Source organism: Pelophylax lessonae, assembly GCF_965119305.1.
Source record: "Pelophylax lessonae genome assembly, chromosome: 2".
Lineage (NCBI taxonomy): Eukaryota > Metazoa > Chordata > Amphibia > Anura > Ranidae > Pelophylax > Pelophylax lessonae.
Window position 1 is genome coordinate 327,579,286 of NC_138769.1, and position 14,910 is coordinate 327,594,195.

At 45.8% G+C, this 14,910-nt stretch overlaps 1 protein-coding gene across 2 annotated transcripts in view; it reads left to right on the top strand.

The window, feature by feature from the left end:
* Positions 1-6,717, top strand: part of DNAJC8 (DnaJ heat shock protein family (Hsp40) member C8) — a 45,236-nt gene extending 38,519 nt beyond the window's left edge. For both annotated transcript variants that reach the window (XM_082247774.1, XM_082247775.1), the window contains exon 9: positions 5,177-6,717. In XM_082247774.1, the coding sequence (XP_082103900.1) occupies positions 5,177-5,302 (126 nt within the window). In that variant the 3' untranslated portion in view covers positions 5,303-6,717. The remainder of the gene's footprint in view (positions 1-5,176) is intronic.
* The last annotated feature ends 8,193 nt before the right edge of the window (positions 6,718-14,910 follow it).

The window sequence follows — 14,910 nt, forward strand, 5'->3', positions numbered from 1 at the left end:
CAAGCCAGAGCACTTGCACCTTCGAATCGTGAAGACTCACTTTCACTAAGGACATTATCTTGAGCACTAAGTCATCGTTTACTTTTGGACTGTTTTTTTTTTTCTTTTTCATTTATTATTTAATATTGCCGATTTGTAATTTTATATGTCATACACCAAGTCACTTATGCACTTTATGGCACATATTTAACTATTTATTGAGAATCCTTGAAAAATCATGTGTTTATTTATTCAATTTCTTGACATATTTATTTGATTTTATTTATATTTACCACAGAGATTGGCATGGATATTGCTATATATTAGATATCCAAACTAGCAAGCGCTGTATTTGGCCTTTTCCTAAGACTATTCATTTGTCAGTATACCTTTTTATTGTACAGCAGCTGCTTCATCCACAACTTTCATCCTTAATTTAATATCTGATTAACTCATAGGCACATAGGTTGCTTGTATACAATTATACACCTTATCCTTGGCATGTGGTATATACTTTGTATATTTTTTACACAATCACCTAGTGCATTACTAGGCAAATTTTATTTGAGCAAATAAAATGGATAAAAATTGGGATACTTACAAAAGTGCAACTGGTAATCACATAGACCACAAGATGCCATTTAGTATAAGATATATGTATGCTCCAGTTGTATCCCAATATATAGCCAAGCTGACGCCTTTTGGGGAGTGCATCCCCTTCCTTAGAGCTGAGCTGACCAGTGCAACAATGAACCAGAGCCTAAATAGACACACACTAAGAAACCCCACCCAAAGTGAGGGGGGGGGGGGGGTGGCGCAGAGGACTGAAGGAAAAAACAAACCATTAATCCCACAATTCACACACAGGTTAACAAAAGATATAAATGGATAAATGAGATACTGATATTATTATGGAAAAATAGAGCCGACCTTACCCTTAATCAGAATGCCATCCTCTAACTCAGGCAACCATACTGTTTTATGGACACTGGAATGCATCCGGCATTCACTGAACCGCAGACCGCATCCACCCCCGAGTCGGAAATGTGTGGATAACGTTCCGAGTGGGAACCACCCTGTGTCCACTATTTTTCCTTGTAACAATCTCAGTATTTCATATTGTCCATTTATTTATACAGTATCTCACAAAAGTGAGTACACCCCTCATTTCTGTAAATATTTTATTATATCTTTTCATGTGACAACACTGAAGAAATTACACTTTGCTACAATGTAATGTAGTGAGTGTACAGCTTGTATAACAGTGTAAATTTGCTGTCCCCTCAATATAACTCAACACACAGCCATTTATGTCTTAACCGCAGGCAACAAAAGGGAGTACACCCCTAAGTGCAAATGTCCAAATTGGGCCCAATTAGCCTTCTTTCCCTCCCCGGGTCATGTGACTCGTTAGTGTTACAAGGTCTCAGGTGTGAATGAGGAGCAAGTGTGTTAAATTTGGTGTTATCGCTCTTATTCTCTCATACTGGTCACTGGAAGTTCAACATGGCACCTCATGGCAAAGAACTCTGAGGTCCCGAAAAAAAGAACTGTTGCAAGCTGTACACACACTACTTTACATTGTAGCAAAGTGTCAATTCTTCAGTGTTGTCACATGAAAAGGTATAATACATTTTTACACAAATGTGAGGAGTGTACTCACTTTTGTGAGATACTGTATATTTTGTTAAGCTGTATGTGTGAATTATTGGATTTGTTTAGGACGAGAAATAGAATAAAACTGCGCTAACAATTACACTCATGGAGGGCTGCTGCACAAATTATATGTAAAATTAGATGCCACAGCGCAAACCCAACATCAATAATCAAACCTTGAGAAATCTATAAATTACACCAAATGTGTCTAAAAACCTAAAGTGCTAATGTGCATAAACAAAAGTGGTGAATCCACCTTATATAAAAACATTCAGTGCAAAAAACATGGAAGTGGCCAGTGAAAGTCCTCAATAAAAGGGGCCAAGAAAGTGCTTGCGTGCTAAAAAATAATGTTCCTAAAGTGACAAATATGTGGCCAGTGAAGGCTCCTTGATATTCCTCAGAATAAAGTGCTTACGTGCCGAAGTGTTGATGTTGGATATCTCATACAGTGCTCAGTGTTCTGCTCCCCAACAGTAGGTACAATTACCAGATATCATGGACCCCTTAGCCGTATAATATATGGGTCTAGCAGTCTTTTAGTAAGTGAAATAGTGTGCAATTCCTCTATGTCCTTTCCAAAACTGGGGCTCATAGAAGGGAAGAGAAGGATCCACAAATTGTGTAATACGTCTATACTTCTATGTATAAACAATAAAAATTGCACTTACAACATTGTAGGCATTAGTTCACAGTATAAAAATAAGTGCATCGCTAAAAGATAGACAAGTGTGACCCAAAATAATGAACAAAAGGATCAATCAATAGACCACATAAATGTCCCATATAACTGTGAAAATATTGTGAGTCTATGTGAAGTGAGTCCATATAAAAAATAGAACATAAAACATATATGGAGAGAGTCCAATCAACATAAAAAAAATGAATCTTGTCAATGGTATAAAGGGCAAAGAAGCTGGAAAACCGATGCAGGTGATGACACTTCTTAGTAATGTTATAATATGCGCTTACCACAATCACAATATTATAACATCATTACTAAGAAGTGTCATCACCTGCATTGGTTTTCCAGCTTCTTTGACCTTTTATACCATCGATAAGATTCATTTTTTTTGTTGATTGGACTCTCTCCATATATGTTTTATGTTATATTTTTTATATGGACTCACAATATTTTCACAGTTCTATGGGACATTTATGTGGTCTATTGATTGATCCTTTTGTTCATTATTTTGGGTCACACTTGTCTATCTTTTAGCGCTGCACTTATTTTTATATTTTTTTTACACCACTTTTTGTCATTTGGATGTGTCAGCAGCTTAATATTTTAGCGTGGTGTTCTTACACTTTTTTTTCCCCCCTATTAGTTCACAGTAGTGTAGATAAAACAAGGGCAGATGTACTAATTTCATAGAATCAGCAGCCGGTTCTCTGATCTGCACTTCGCGTGTGTTCCAAAATGTGTCCCAACGAACTCAGGATGTGACAAACTGAGACCGAAAACCAGATTGACGCGTTTCACCCCTCCCACAGGGCGTTTTCAAAGACCACTTACCAAAAGCCTGCTTGACCCACATGCTATACAGCTAAGTGGTCCATGATATTTGGTAAGTGTGCTTACTGTTGGGGAGCTTAACACTGAGCACTGCATGAGATATATAAAAACTTCGGCAAGGAAGCACTTTATTCTGAGAAATATCAAGGGGCTTTCACTGGCCACATACTTGTCACTTAATGAACTTTTTTATTTTTTAGCACGCAAGTACTTTCTTGAGGACTTTTACTGGCCACTTGCTTGCCCTGGTTATGCTGGACTTTTATTTACACATTGGATGCACAGGTTTGTTGCACTGAATGTATTTGCACTATAGGTTTTGTACTGAATGTTTTTCTAGAAGGTGGATTCACCACTTTTGTTTGTGCACATTAGCACTTAAGGTTTTTAGACACATTTGGTGTAATTTATAGATTTTTTCAAGGTTTGATTATTGATGTTGGGTTTGCGCTGTGGTATCTAATTTTACATATTAGATTTGTGTTTTTTTTTTTTTTTTCGTTCAGTCCTCTGCCCTCCCTTTTTGTTTGTTGTTTTAGTGTCTAGTTTAAGCGCTGGTTCATTGTTGCATTGGTCAGCTCAGTTCTGAGCAAGGGAGTGCGTCCCCGAAACACGTCGGCTTGGCTATATAGTGGGATACAATTGGAGCATGCATATCTTACACTATATGACATCTTGTGGTCTGTGTTTTTACCAGTTGCACTTTTGTGAGTATCCAATTTTTATCAATTTTATTTGCTCAAATAAATTTTTTGCGCTTATGCACTAGGTGCTTGCGTCACCGTATCTCCTTGTTTTTGTAGTTCCACTTTGGATTCCCCTATCCATGGAAGTCTCCAGAGGCTATTAAAGGGGTGAGGAAGCAAGTCGAAGCCTCCTCACCACCTGTTTTAACCCCATTTTTGCGAGCAAATTTGCTACAACTGCGTGCATTGCATGCAGTTGCAGGACGTTTGCGGCGCTTTCCCACTGACTTGAAGGCGGCATTTCTACAAGTCAGAATGTAAACCTCTCCATCCGCTACCTATGGCTGCTTAAGGGGAAACAGTTGGCAGGCAGCCAAAAAGCAGGTCAACCGCGCATTTTTGCTGCCCCCAACTGCAAGTGTAAACCAGGCCTAAGGCTTTGGTCATACTATAGCAAAGCTGTGTTTAGCCGCACAGGGATGAATAGGTGTTCTGTGCATCCCCATGCAGGCAGTCCCATTGATATCAATTGGGACACAACGGATGCATGGGAATGCGCAGGTGTTCAGTGCATTCCTGTGCATGTAGTCCCATCCATGTAAATTGAGACACAGCGGAGGCAGGGACGCAGCCACTTCTCCCAAGTTGACATCCGTGTGGGTGCATGTCCCTGTGGGTAAGCACAGCCCTCCATGGGGATGGGGGGGGGGGGCTGAGAGATGGACGGTTGGGGGGGGGGGTGACAAGAGGGCGGTGTTGGTCGTGGCAGCAATCCTTGCATCGGCCAGCCCTGCATTGCAGTAATAGGCAATGGCAATCTCCGCCTCTGGTCAGCAGGGGAACACAATCACTATTCATTTGAGGGTGGGCAGTGGGTGATATGATCCTCCTTTCTGTAAAGCGCTGGATCTTAGCCAGTTGTATTAAAGCAGTATCAGGGTTGGTGTTACTCTTGGTATTTGTGCAAAGAGAATTCCCCTTACTAGTGGTGGAGGATGTTGCACTCTGCCCATGGAGAACGGTTTTTATGATGGATTTGCGGTACAAACAAGTTTCCAGAGTAATTTGATTATTGGTAACTTGAACATATTCATTTTGACCAAAATCCATATGCCGCTCTTGCTTCCAGATGTTTGCAAGCTTCTCTAGGTGCTTTTTGGCATATTGTTGGACTGCTATGTGGCATTTTGGTGCAGCAAAATAAAATTTTACAAATCTGCCGGGGGTATGTAAACTAATTAGGGTGACGGTACACAATCTGGTTCCTTTTGAACGTGCTGGTGATGTCTATTTTTACATTAATCTTAATTGACATACTTTTTTTTTTTTTTTTTTTCAGGAAAGCCGAGATGGTCGTGTTGACAGCTGGAGAAATTTTCAAGCGCACACAAAGACCAAAAAAAAGGAAAAGAAGGCACGGACATTTTTAAAACCTCCCAAAGTGAAGATGGAACAGAGAGAGTGAACCCCTTCTTTGTGAGACAACTCCCCTGAGTTTTATGAACTGTGATTTCATTATCTGTAGTGTCCTGTTCACTGGTCATCTGTTTGGCTGTGGAAAGGATTCTTTTTTTTTTTTTTTTTTTTTTTTTTTTCTTGTTCAGCTTTTGTACAGCTCCCCTTTATTTTGTTTTTCTTTGAAGGGAGACACTTATAATTTAATATTTTGTACCTTTTATTGTAACAAGTTTAATTTCATTAAGTCTTAGACATGTGACCAGTATACAGATATTTTCCACTTTAATCTTAACTACAGTCCCTACTTAATACATCTCCATGTAGTAGCATAATGGATAAAATGCTCCATCTCCAAAAGTTTTGCCATGGATGATTTTCTCAATTTGTAAGTGGTAAAGGGGCCATTCTGTTCAAAAGTAGACCTGAGCCAGAAATTTGCTTGGCAGACCTGTGTCAAGCTATGCTAAATTACAGTATTGTGTAAAGCATAGTTAAATAATAACATATATGTGCAGATGCTGACATTTTATAATTAGATTATCTGTCACACCCACTCTGTTTTCAAGGTGGTAACAAACTGGGATGTATCTTTGCTACAAATACAGAAATGCTTATACATTTGGGTTGTAAAATAGCTTGCATTGCCCTATATTTGACTACCCTGCAGAGCCAGTGTATACAAGATAGGGATGGGGTCCTGTTGTTGCACACTTTGAAAATATAGGCAAGATACCCTTTGTTACTTCATGAAGGTATATAAAGCAGGGATACGCTATTAAAGTGGAAATCCCTTTAAGTTACTATCCTAATCATTAAGCAGACCCTCTGTAGGTTCTGCCATTTTTCTTTATTGAGGTGGTGTCTATGAAAGTGAATTAATAGTTCATAGACATAGCTGTGTTCTAGCAGATATCTTCAATAAATCCAGCCTGCTGGTGGAAACTGGGTAATGAAATTGTGGTGATGCCTGTTTGTTTTGGTTTGTAAGGATACCTGTAGATTATAAATCTTCACACCTGCCCTTCTGTGCTGACTTTGACAGCTATTCTCTCCATGCATGTGTGTTGCCACGTGGCACCCTGCATGCTTTTGCAGATTATCTGAACAGCAATGCAAGTGTTGTTTACTCAATTTCAGCAGTCCAATATTGACATGAGCTTTGGTAATCTGTTTATCATAGAGTTGAACAGAAGTCTCTAAGCAGTTGCTAACAGCTGTCAATCCATGCTGGAGTGCAAGTGTGACGATATCTAATCATACACCATTACAAGCACAGCCACTAGCTATGTGCCGCCTCTAGCTGCAAGGAAAATGCTACAGTCTATTACAAAACATCAGAGAATAATCTTTGATATAAACAGATGTGTTACATTTGTTAGTCACATTTTGAGTATTATACTAATAAATTGTCATACAACATTGCCTTGTGTGTCATGTAAAGACCATTCTTTTTTTTTTTTTTTTTTTTTTTTTGTTTAACAATCCATATTACTTGTGGTTTTGACAGTGGAAACCTTAGGGAAAACCAAATTAAAAATAACAGGAAATTAAAAATAATAAATATTAACCACTTGGCACACACCTGCAATGTGTTCGCTTTAGGCAAAGTGACGTACCTGTACATTGCTCCCTACCTCTGGCTTTGGGCACACGATTGCTTGCCCCCCCCCCCCCCCCCCCTCCGGCACCCGCTGTGATTGTACACAGCGGGAGCCTGTCAGCAAGTCCCAGTCAATGATTCATGACAGGGACATGCTGATCAGCTGTGTACATTCGCAGCCCTGAGCTCTGTGTTTTACATTAAACACAGAACTCTGTACACCGGGAACATTTTGTTTCTCATCCCTGCAAAGCAGAGATGAGAAGCTTGGAGATCAGTTAGTAAAAGCAGCACACTTTGTACACAGGCACAGATTTAGGCGAGATGCTCATCCTAGATGTTAACCCCTTCCCAGCCAGTGTCAGTACAGTGACAGCATATAATATTATCACTGATCACTGTATTAATGTCAGTGGCAGTTAGTGCCCGCCAGTGTCAGATCACCCGGCGCACTATCGCAGTCCCATTGTAAGTCCCTCTTGATGAAGGAGATGGGCATACCTCCTGGATATGCTGCTTTTTGATCTTTCTGATGACCAAGCAATACCAAACATTTAAAAACGCCATGCAAACCAGAAATCATCTGGACTGAACCAATTTTGCTGCCAACATACCGTGCAGTTACAGCATCCACACAGTTCTCAGAGAGTTATCCTGGATCAGGCATACACCTAAAAATATGGTGAACCATCCTTGATAAAGGCGTTCTTTATGTAAAGCCAAAACGCGTTGGAATTTAGGATATTTCCTCTCTGCACACTCCAGGCTGGACAGAAAGCATGGAACAGCAGAGAGAAATATTCCAAAGCCACCATATCACTTTGTCACAAAAATTCTAAACTTATTCACAATCACCAATGGGTCTATAACCCAAACACCTCACCCTTTTGTGTAATTCTTCTACTTTGTTTTTGTTTAATAAATTGTTATATCAATTTAAACAACTCTTGTTACTAGCCCATAAAGTCCCAATCATTTTTGGCTTGAGGCACCAAACCCTCTCAAACGTACATACACACGTGACTAGGGCTGCACGATATTGGAAAAAAAGTACATTGCGATTTTTTGTTTTCAACGATATATATTGCGATATTGAGAGACCGTCAATCCAGTCGATTCAGTGCAGCCTTGTACCATATACATTACAGGGTTAATGTTACTGTAGGGTAGGGAAGCAGTGCAGCCTTCTGATTGTACAAGGGACACCTGGGACAGCCAGGGTTAATGTTACTATAGGGATGGGATGAGTTTTGCAGCAGCCTTCTTATTGTATATATACTGCACTGGGAGTCCGGGACAGCCAGGGTTAATGTTACTGTAGGGAAGGATACTGGGAATGGATGGAAATCATGAAGTATTGCAGCAGGGCATGCAGGCAGCAGCACAGCCTTCTGATTGTAATTGCAGATACAGGGCAGGCCAGGGTTAATAATGGTATTGTACTCTCAGTGACAGTCAGTGTGGAATTGTGGATTATTCACAGTCTCACTCTGGTGGTAGGAGCTGGTAGAAGAACACAGCCTGACAGTGACTCACTCGACATCCGTGCAGCCCACACGTTCAGTCTGCCACCCTGCAGCTAGTTTTCTTCACCGGCACAGAGAACCAATCAGGTGTGCAGGCACGTGTGATTGGTTAGCTGTGCAGCTGCTCACGGCGCGCTACTCACCGCTGAACGTGTGGGACAGATTTGTCGGCTGCAATCACTGTGAGTCGTCCTCCTCCCCCCGAGTCCGGACTTCTCCCTGCCTAATGCCTAAACATCGTGTCTTCTGCGATGTGAATATCGCCCACGCCCACAGAACGATAGTCGATATCACATTGACTATCGTTCAGCCCTACACAGGACTTTGGCAAAACCAACTATCTAGGTTCTGAGAATCGCACCCCCCACAGCTCCAGAATCTTTTTGACCATTGGGTTATGCTGCCCACTACAGGAGTAGGACACGAGGCAGGAAAAAGCTGTACCATGCCTTTGGGGCAGTCCCAGGGGTATACTCCCACTTCTTGCTATAGGCATTCAGTTTTTTTTCTGCCAAGTCAGGAGTTAAGGACCTAGTTCCTTGCTGAGATCTCTGATCCTAGCTTTTTTCTTTTTTAAGCAGAGTAGTTTCCTCTTGTTTTCTGTTCCTGTGAGAGATACAATCAACCGCTGGACTGGGCGACAAACTGGATATTCTAGATCCTTACGGTTTTCTTAGTCCAGTCAGCGAGCACGTGCAGACCTCAGCCATGCGCTAGGTCAGTCACAACATAGCCCCACTGGACAGGGGCTGGCCTGTGAGTTAAGCTTCTCGCGAGGACGCATAGGACCTGGTCTAGGTCTGAGTCGCAGTTTGCCTCCTGGTCTGCAGCATCCCCATTCCTATGGAGAGGTGGTCTGCCTGGAGCGGTGCCCACCCAGTTCTATGGTATGGTAAGTAGTGTCCCCCCTTGCCTGGTGACCTTTCTGGGTGGACGTGGACCCCTTCCTGGGACGGTCGGACCCCCGGGTTCCCCTTCCTTCCCTTGAGCCCCTCTAAACTTCCATTACTGGGTCTTTCGGCCCCCCCATTACTCCCCCTTCCTGGGTGGGGTTATGAACATGCTCTTCAGGGGGGCTGGTTGGAGTTGCTGCTGCTGACCGGGTTTTCCTGGTGCGCAACGGGGGGGGGGGGGGTTGAGCAGGGTTCCCTGTTATCCTGGGGGTTGGTGACTAGGGCAGGGATGTCCTCTGGGCTCCCTGTCGGGGTGGCTGAAACTGCCTAACGCCTGGGCATCCGCCTTCTCCTCTGCTGCCCTGGGTGGGCGGTTCCCCTGGGGCTCGTGTTCTGACGGCTGGGCGCCATAAAAAATTTAGGCTGCAGCTTGTGGCCTACTAGGCCATATGGTTGGGTGCCGCCGTTGGGGGGGTGGCCTCAGTGAGTCTAGCTGAAGCCCCCAACTCTCCTTTTGGGTATCTGCTGGACTGAAGATCCGCACAATTGCTTTTGGGCCTGCTAGGCCATATGGTCAACTTGGCACCTCCCTTGATCCGAGTGGCGCTGTGGGGGCACTTTTTTCGACAGTCTTGCTGTCAGTGTGTGTGCGAGAGTACCCTGCCTGCACTTCTGTGTCATGGTGGGTCCTTTATGGGGGCTATGTCCTTGATGGAGGGCGACCCCCCTTGTTTTTTGCAGGGTCTCCTTGGTGGTCCATTTGTGGACCCTTGGCTGGCGTTCTCTTGCGGGATCGCAGTCAGCGGACTCCCCTGATTATAAAGTTTCAGGGTGAGCTTTGTATGTAGCAACCTCTACTGGGTCTGCGTCCATGCACTTCAAGTGCTCTGATAGTGAGGTTGATTCCTCTACAGCCGAACATGAAAAGGCGCTGCTGAATGCAGCTTCTGCTGCTGCGCGGAGGCGCCAGTCCCCTTTTGGTACCTGCAGCTCCTCAAAAGTGGCAAAGGTATTCCCTTTTCTCTTGCTTCCTCTGACAGTCGCCGCCCATTCATACAGTCTTCACAAATGGGGTATTGTCCTTCTCCGCAGAAGCAAGCTAGGCAGCAATTTTGTTAATAAACATTAACATATAGACACACCCACAGGGGGCCGTCCCTCTTGCCAATATCCTCCAGCCAGTAACACTCTAATCCAGTTCTTTGCTGCCTAGCGTCAGGAGTAGGCTAGGTTTTCCCTGCTGGGACTGAGTGTCTGTTTCTTTCTGAAAAGGGATTTTTCTTTTAAAATAGCTTTTTATTTTTCTCACCTACGCTAGTTAGTCAGAATTTGGAGGACTACAAGCGTCAGCAGAACTGGGCCTCGCACTGCCTAATATAGAACCTTATGGAGTCCCAGTCTGCCATCGAGCGTCGCAGGCTTTTGGTACACCCAGGCCTCGCAACGACAGTGCCCCTGGAAGCGGGAACGAGCCTGCAAAGTTTTCCTATCTTCGCTGGGATGTCTCAACTTTGGAACGCCTGGGTATTGCTAGCATCCTTCCTGGCGGACGGCACCCCCACGCAGGGTGGGAGGTCTCCCATGTCTGAGCGGTGCCCGCGTTCGCTGGATGGTGAGTACTATGACCCCTCTGTCCCTGGGAACAGGTTTTGAGGGGGTATTGAGTGGGCCCACTCTGGGGATGGTGGTACATGTACAGTTTGCTGTAATATCCCCCTCTTGGCCGTGGGATGGCCCCGTGTCTTACCTTCCCTGCCCCTGCTGGGGCGCTCCTGCAGTGCAGACCGCCATGCGGGGGGTGTGACGGGGCTTCCTTCTCTCCGGGGGTGCTCTGTGCAGTTCCCGGTGGGGGCCAGTGCAGGTGTTTGCTGCGGCGTTTGTCGCTGTTCGCCCGGCCACCATGTTTGGTGAGGGCTGGCTGTTTGTCCTCAGAGTGAGGGCAGCGGCTATTTTCCATCATCATTGTCAGCGCCGATCGGGCACGATCTTTAGTGTGGACGGATGTCCTGTTCTGGGCAGCGGCCATTTTCTAAGTGCTTTTCATCCATTGACTTCTATCAGGCACCATTTTCTTGTGGCTCAGGGCTGGCTTTTGCCTCTAGGGGCGTGAGGTCACTTCCTCCTTTCACATCAGCCTTCTCAGCAGCATGGCAAGTATAGGGACACTGTGGGGGGATTTTACTGTTTTTCTCTGGCTATATTCCTGCTAGCACTCTCTTTCAGTGTGACTTTAGTTAAGGGAAGGGTCTCCACCTGTAGTGCAGTTTGCGATAGGGATCCGTGGGAACCGCTGTTTTAAAGGGCCAGTGTCATTATTTTTGCACGCGAATATGGAATCCCAGGATAGCAAATTCCCCACAGACCTAGTTGGTGGTTCAGGTACTCCTGATTCCATTTCCTTAGCCTCTTTATCTGCTGCACTTGCGACTTTAGCGTCAAAAGTTGATTTGCTGTTGTCTGACCGAGTTGCAAAGAAACGGCCTATGCCCTCTGTTTTCTGACTCGGAGCCTGAATTGGTTGCCACAGACGACGTCCCCCCGAGGGGTTCCCGTCCTCTGTCGGATGTGGAGGAGGAGGATTCATCCTCTGGGATAGCACGTGACTGCGCTGCGGTAGACGCACTTATTAGCTCCGTTAAGGAGACTTAAAATCTTGATGATGAGCCCTCCATGGCAGGTAAGCGGGTTTCCTTCAGGACCCACAAGGCCCTGAAGTCGGGTCAGGTTTTTCCTTGTCCCGAGGAGTTTCAGGAAACTGTAAATGACCAATGGCGTCACATTAAGCATACGCTGGTGGTACCTAAGAGATTTAAGTACCGTTATCCCTTTGCGGATTCGGTTGATTCTCGCTGGACTGTGGTTTCTAAAGTGGACCACACTGTTTCCAGACTGAATAAATCCACCTTGATGCCCATGGAAGACTCCCTGGTGTTTAAGGACCCGGCGGATAGACGGGTGGAAACGCTTTCCCGCCACATGTATATGGTGGCGGGTTCCCTGCTGAAACCGGTGTTCGCCTCAGTGATGGTCTCTCAGACTATAGCAGAATGGGCCAAGGTGCTGTGTGTCTGTGAGTGTTGTGCGACTGACCGGGCTGTGGGTCTGTGAGTGTTGTGCGACTGACCGGGCTGTGGGTCTGTGAGTGTTGTGCGACTGACCGGGCTGTGGGTCTGTGAGTGTTGTGCGACTGACCGGGCTGTGGGTCTGTGAGTGTTGTGCGACTGACCGGGCTGTGGGTCTGTGAGTGTTGTGCGACTGACCGGGCTGTGGGTCTGTGAGTGTTGTGCGACTGACCGGGCTGTGGGTCTGTGAGTGTTGTGCGACTGACCGGGCTGTGGGTCTGTGAGTGTTGTGCGACTGACCGGGCTGTGGGTCTGTGAGTGTTGTGCGACTGACCGGGCTGTGGGTCTGTGAGTGTTGTGCGACTGTGAGTGTTGTGCGGCTGTGCGACTGAGTGTTGGGCAACTGCGAGTGTGGTGCAACTGAACCGGGCTGTGAGACTGGGAGTGTTGTGCGACTGACCGGGCTGTGAGATTGTGAGTGTTGTGCAACTGAGTGTCAAGTGAGGGTAGCGGAGTACCAGAGGGTGAGAAGGTAGAGTTAGGAAGCCAGGAAATAGCCACATAGGATAGACTAAATTACTGAATCCCCATTAGATTAGATTAGTAGGTACAATGCCTGGCGGGTGTGGAGATGCGACTCAGTGTACATCTTGTAATATGTATGCGTTCCTCGGACATGTGATCGAGGGTGAATACAAATGCGCAAAATGTAAGCAAGCTGCTTCCCTGGAAGCTCAGGTCCTGAATCTAGGGAAGCAGCTGGCAACACTGAGACGAATGTCCATACCGGAGGAGAGCCAGGATCGTACCAGTCAGGTGCAGGCAGGGGTCTGCACAGAGGTGGGCGGAGTATTGGAGGTTCAGGCATCAGAGCAGAGTAGAGGGGTGACAGGAGGGGTAGAAGGGGACAAGGCAAGGAGGCTGATCCTGGGCTGGAGCACCCCAATAGATACGCCCCGTTGTGTGATGTTGGGGAAACCAGTCGGGGACCAGCATTGCTGGAGCAGAGTGACGCCCCTAGCTGCCAGGGGAAGAACTCCTCCAGTGAGGCCGGGAGAAAGGGAAAGGAAAGACAGGTGCTGGTGGTAGGGGACTCAATTAATAGGACAGACAGTGTAATCTGTGACAAAGACCGTGTGCGACGAACAGTCTGTTGTTTGCCGGGCGCTCGGGTTCGGCACATCGCGGATCGGGTGGACAGATTATTGGGTGGGGCTGGGGAAGACCCAGCTGTCATGGTACACGTGGGTACCAATGACATAGGCAGAGGAAGATGGAGAGTCCTAAATGATTTCAGGGACTTAGGCGCTAAGGTGAGGAGGAGGACCTCCAAGGTAGTATTTTCCGAAATACTACCTGTACCTCGAGCCACACCAGTGAGGCAGCGGGAGATTAGGGAAGTTAACCAGTGGCTGAGGAGCTGGTGTAGTAAGGAGGGTTTCGGGTTCCTGGAGAACTGAGCCGACTTCTCAGTCGGCCACCGGCTCTTTGGTAGGGACGGATTGCACCTAAATGGGGAGGGTGCAGCCAAACTGGGTGAGAGGATGGCTAAAAAGTTAGAGGGGCTTTTAAACTAGGTGATGGGGGGGAGGGTACAGATGTAGAATTAGCCAGTTGAACGCAAGTTTCAGAGGGCAGAAATGGGGGCATTAGCGGTAGGGTGTTCGGAGCTCCTAAACCCAGGGTGGGTATGGGGAAAAAATCAAGAGAGCAGCCTAAAAACATCAAATGAGGATATATGTAACCGGTCAAAATTAAATGGTTTGTATACCAATGCCAGAAGCCTGGCCAACAAGATGGAGAGCTGGAGCTGCTGATGTTTGAGGAGGACTTAGATTTTGTGGGGATAACTGAGACTTGGTTCGACAGCTCTCATGATTGGATGGCGACCATTCAGGGGTATTCCCTTTATCGCAGAGATAGAGAAGGTAAAAAAAGGGGGAGGGGTATGTCTGTATATTAAGAACAGTGTACAGGTAAATATGAGGGATGATAATAATGGAGCTAAGGAGGAGGCAGAATCCCTATAGGTAGAGCTTCAAAGGGAAGGTACTGTGGGGAAGGTAATATTGGGCGTATGCTATAGGCCCCCAACCTGAGGGAGGAGGGGGAGGCGGACCTCATTTTACAGATAGGATTGGCAGCAAGGATGGGAAATGTCATTATAATGGGGGACTTTAATTATCCAGATACAGACTGGGCAGAAGGAACCGCGCACTCAGCCAAGGCTAGGCAGTTCCTAAATGTTTTGCAGGACAATTTCATGGGTCAGATGGTGAATGCACCGACGAGAAACAATGCGGTACTTGACCTACTGATTACCAACAATACAGACCTGCTCACGGATATAGAAATACGGGGCAACTTTTTACGAGGGTCATCAGCTGTATCTCCGATTCGCAATCGCAGAGGAGCATTACCAATTCGTGGCGTTGCCCTTCGGTCTCGCTTCGGCTCCAAGGGTGTTCACCAAGGTTTTTACTCCTATGTTGGCTCTGCTACGAGTGCAGGGGATTGCGATCCTCGGTTATCTG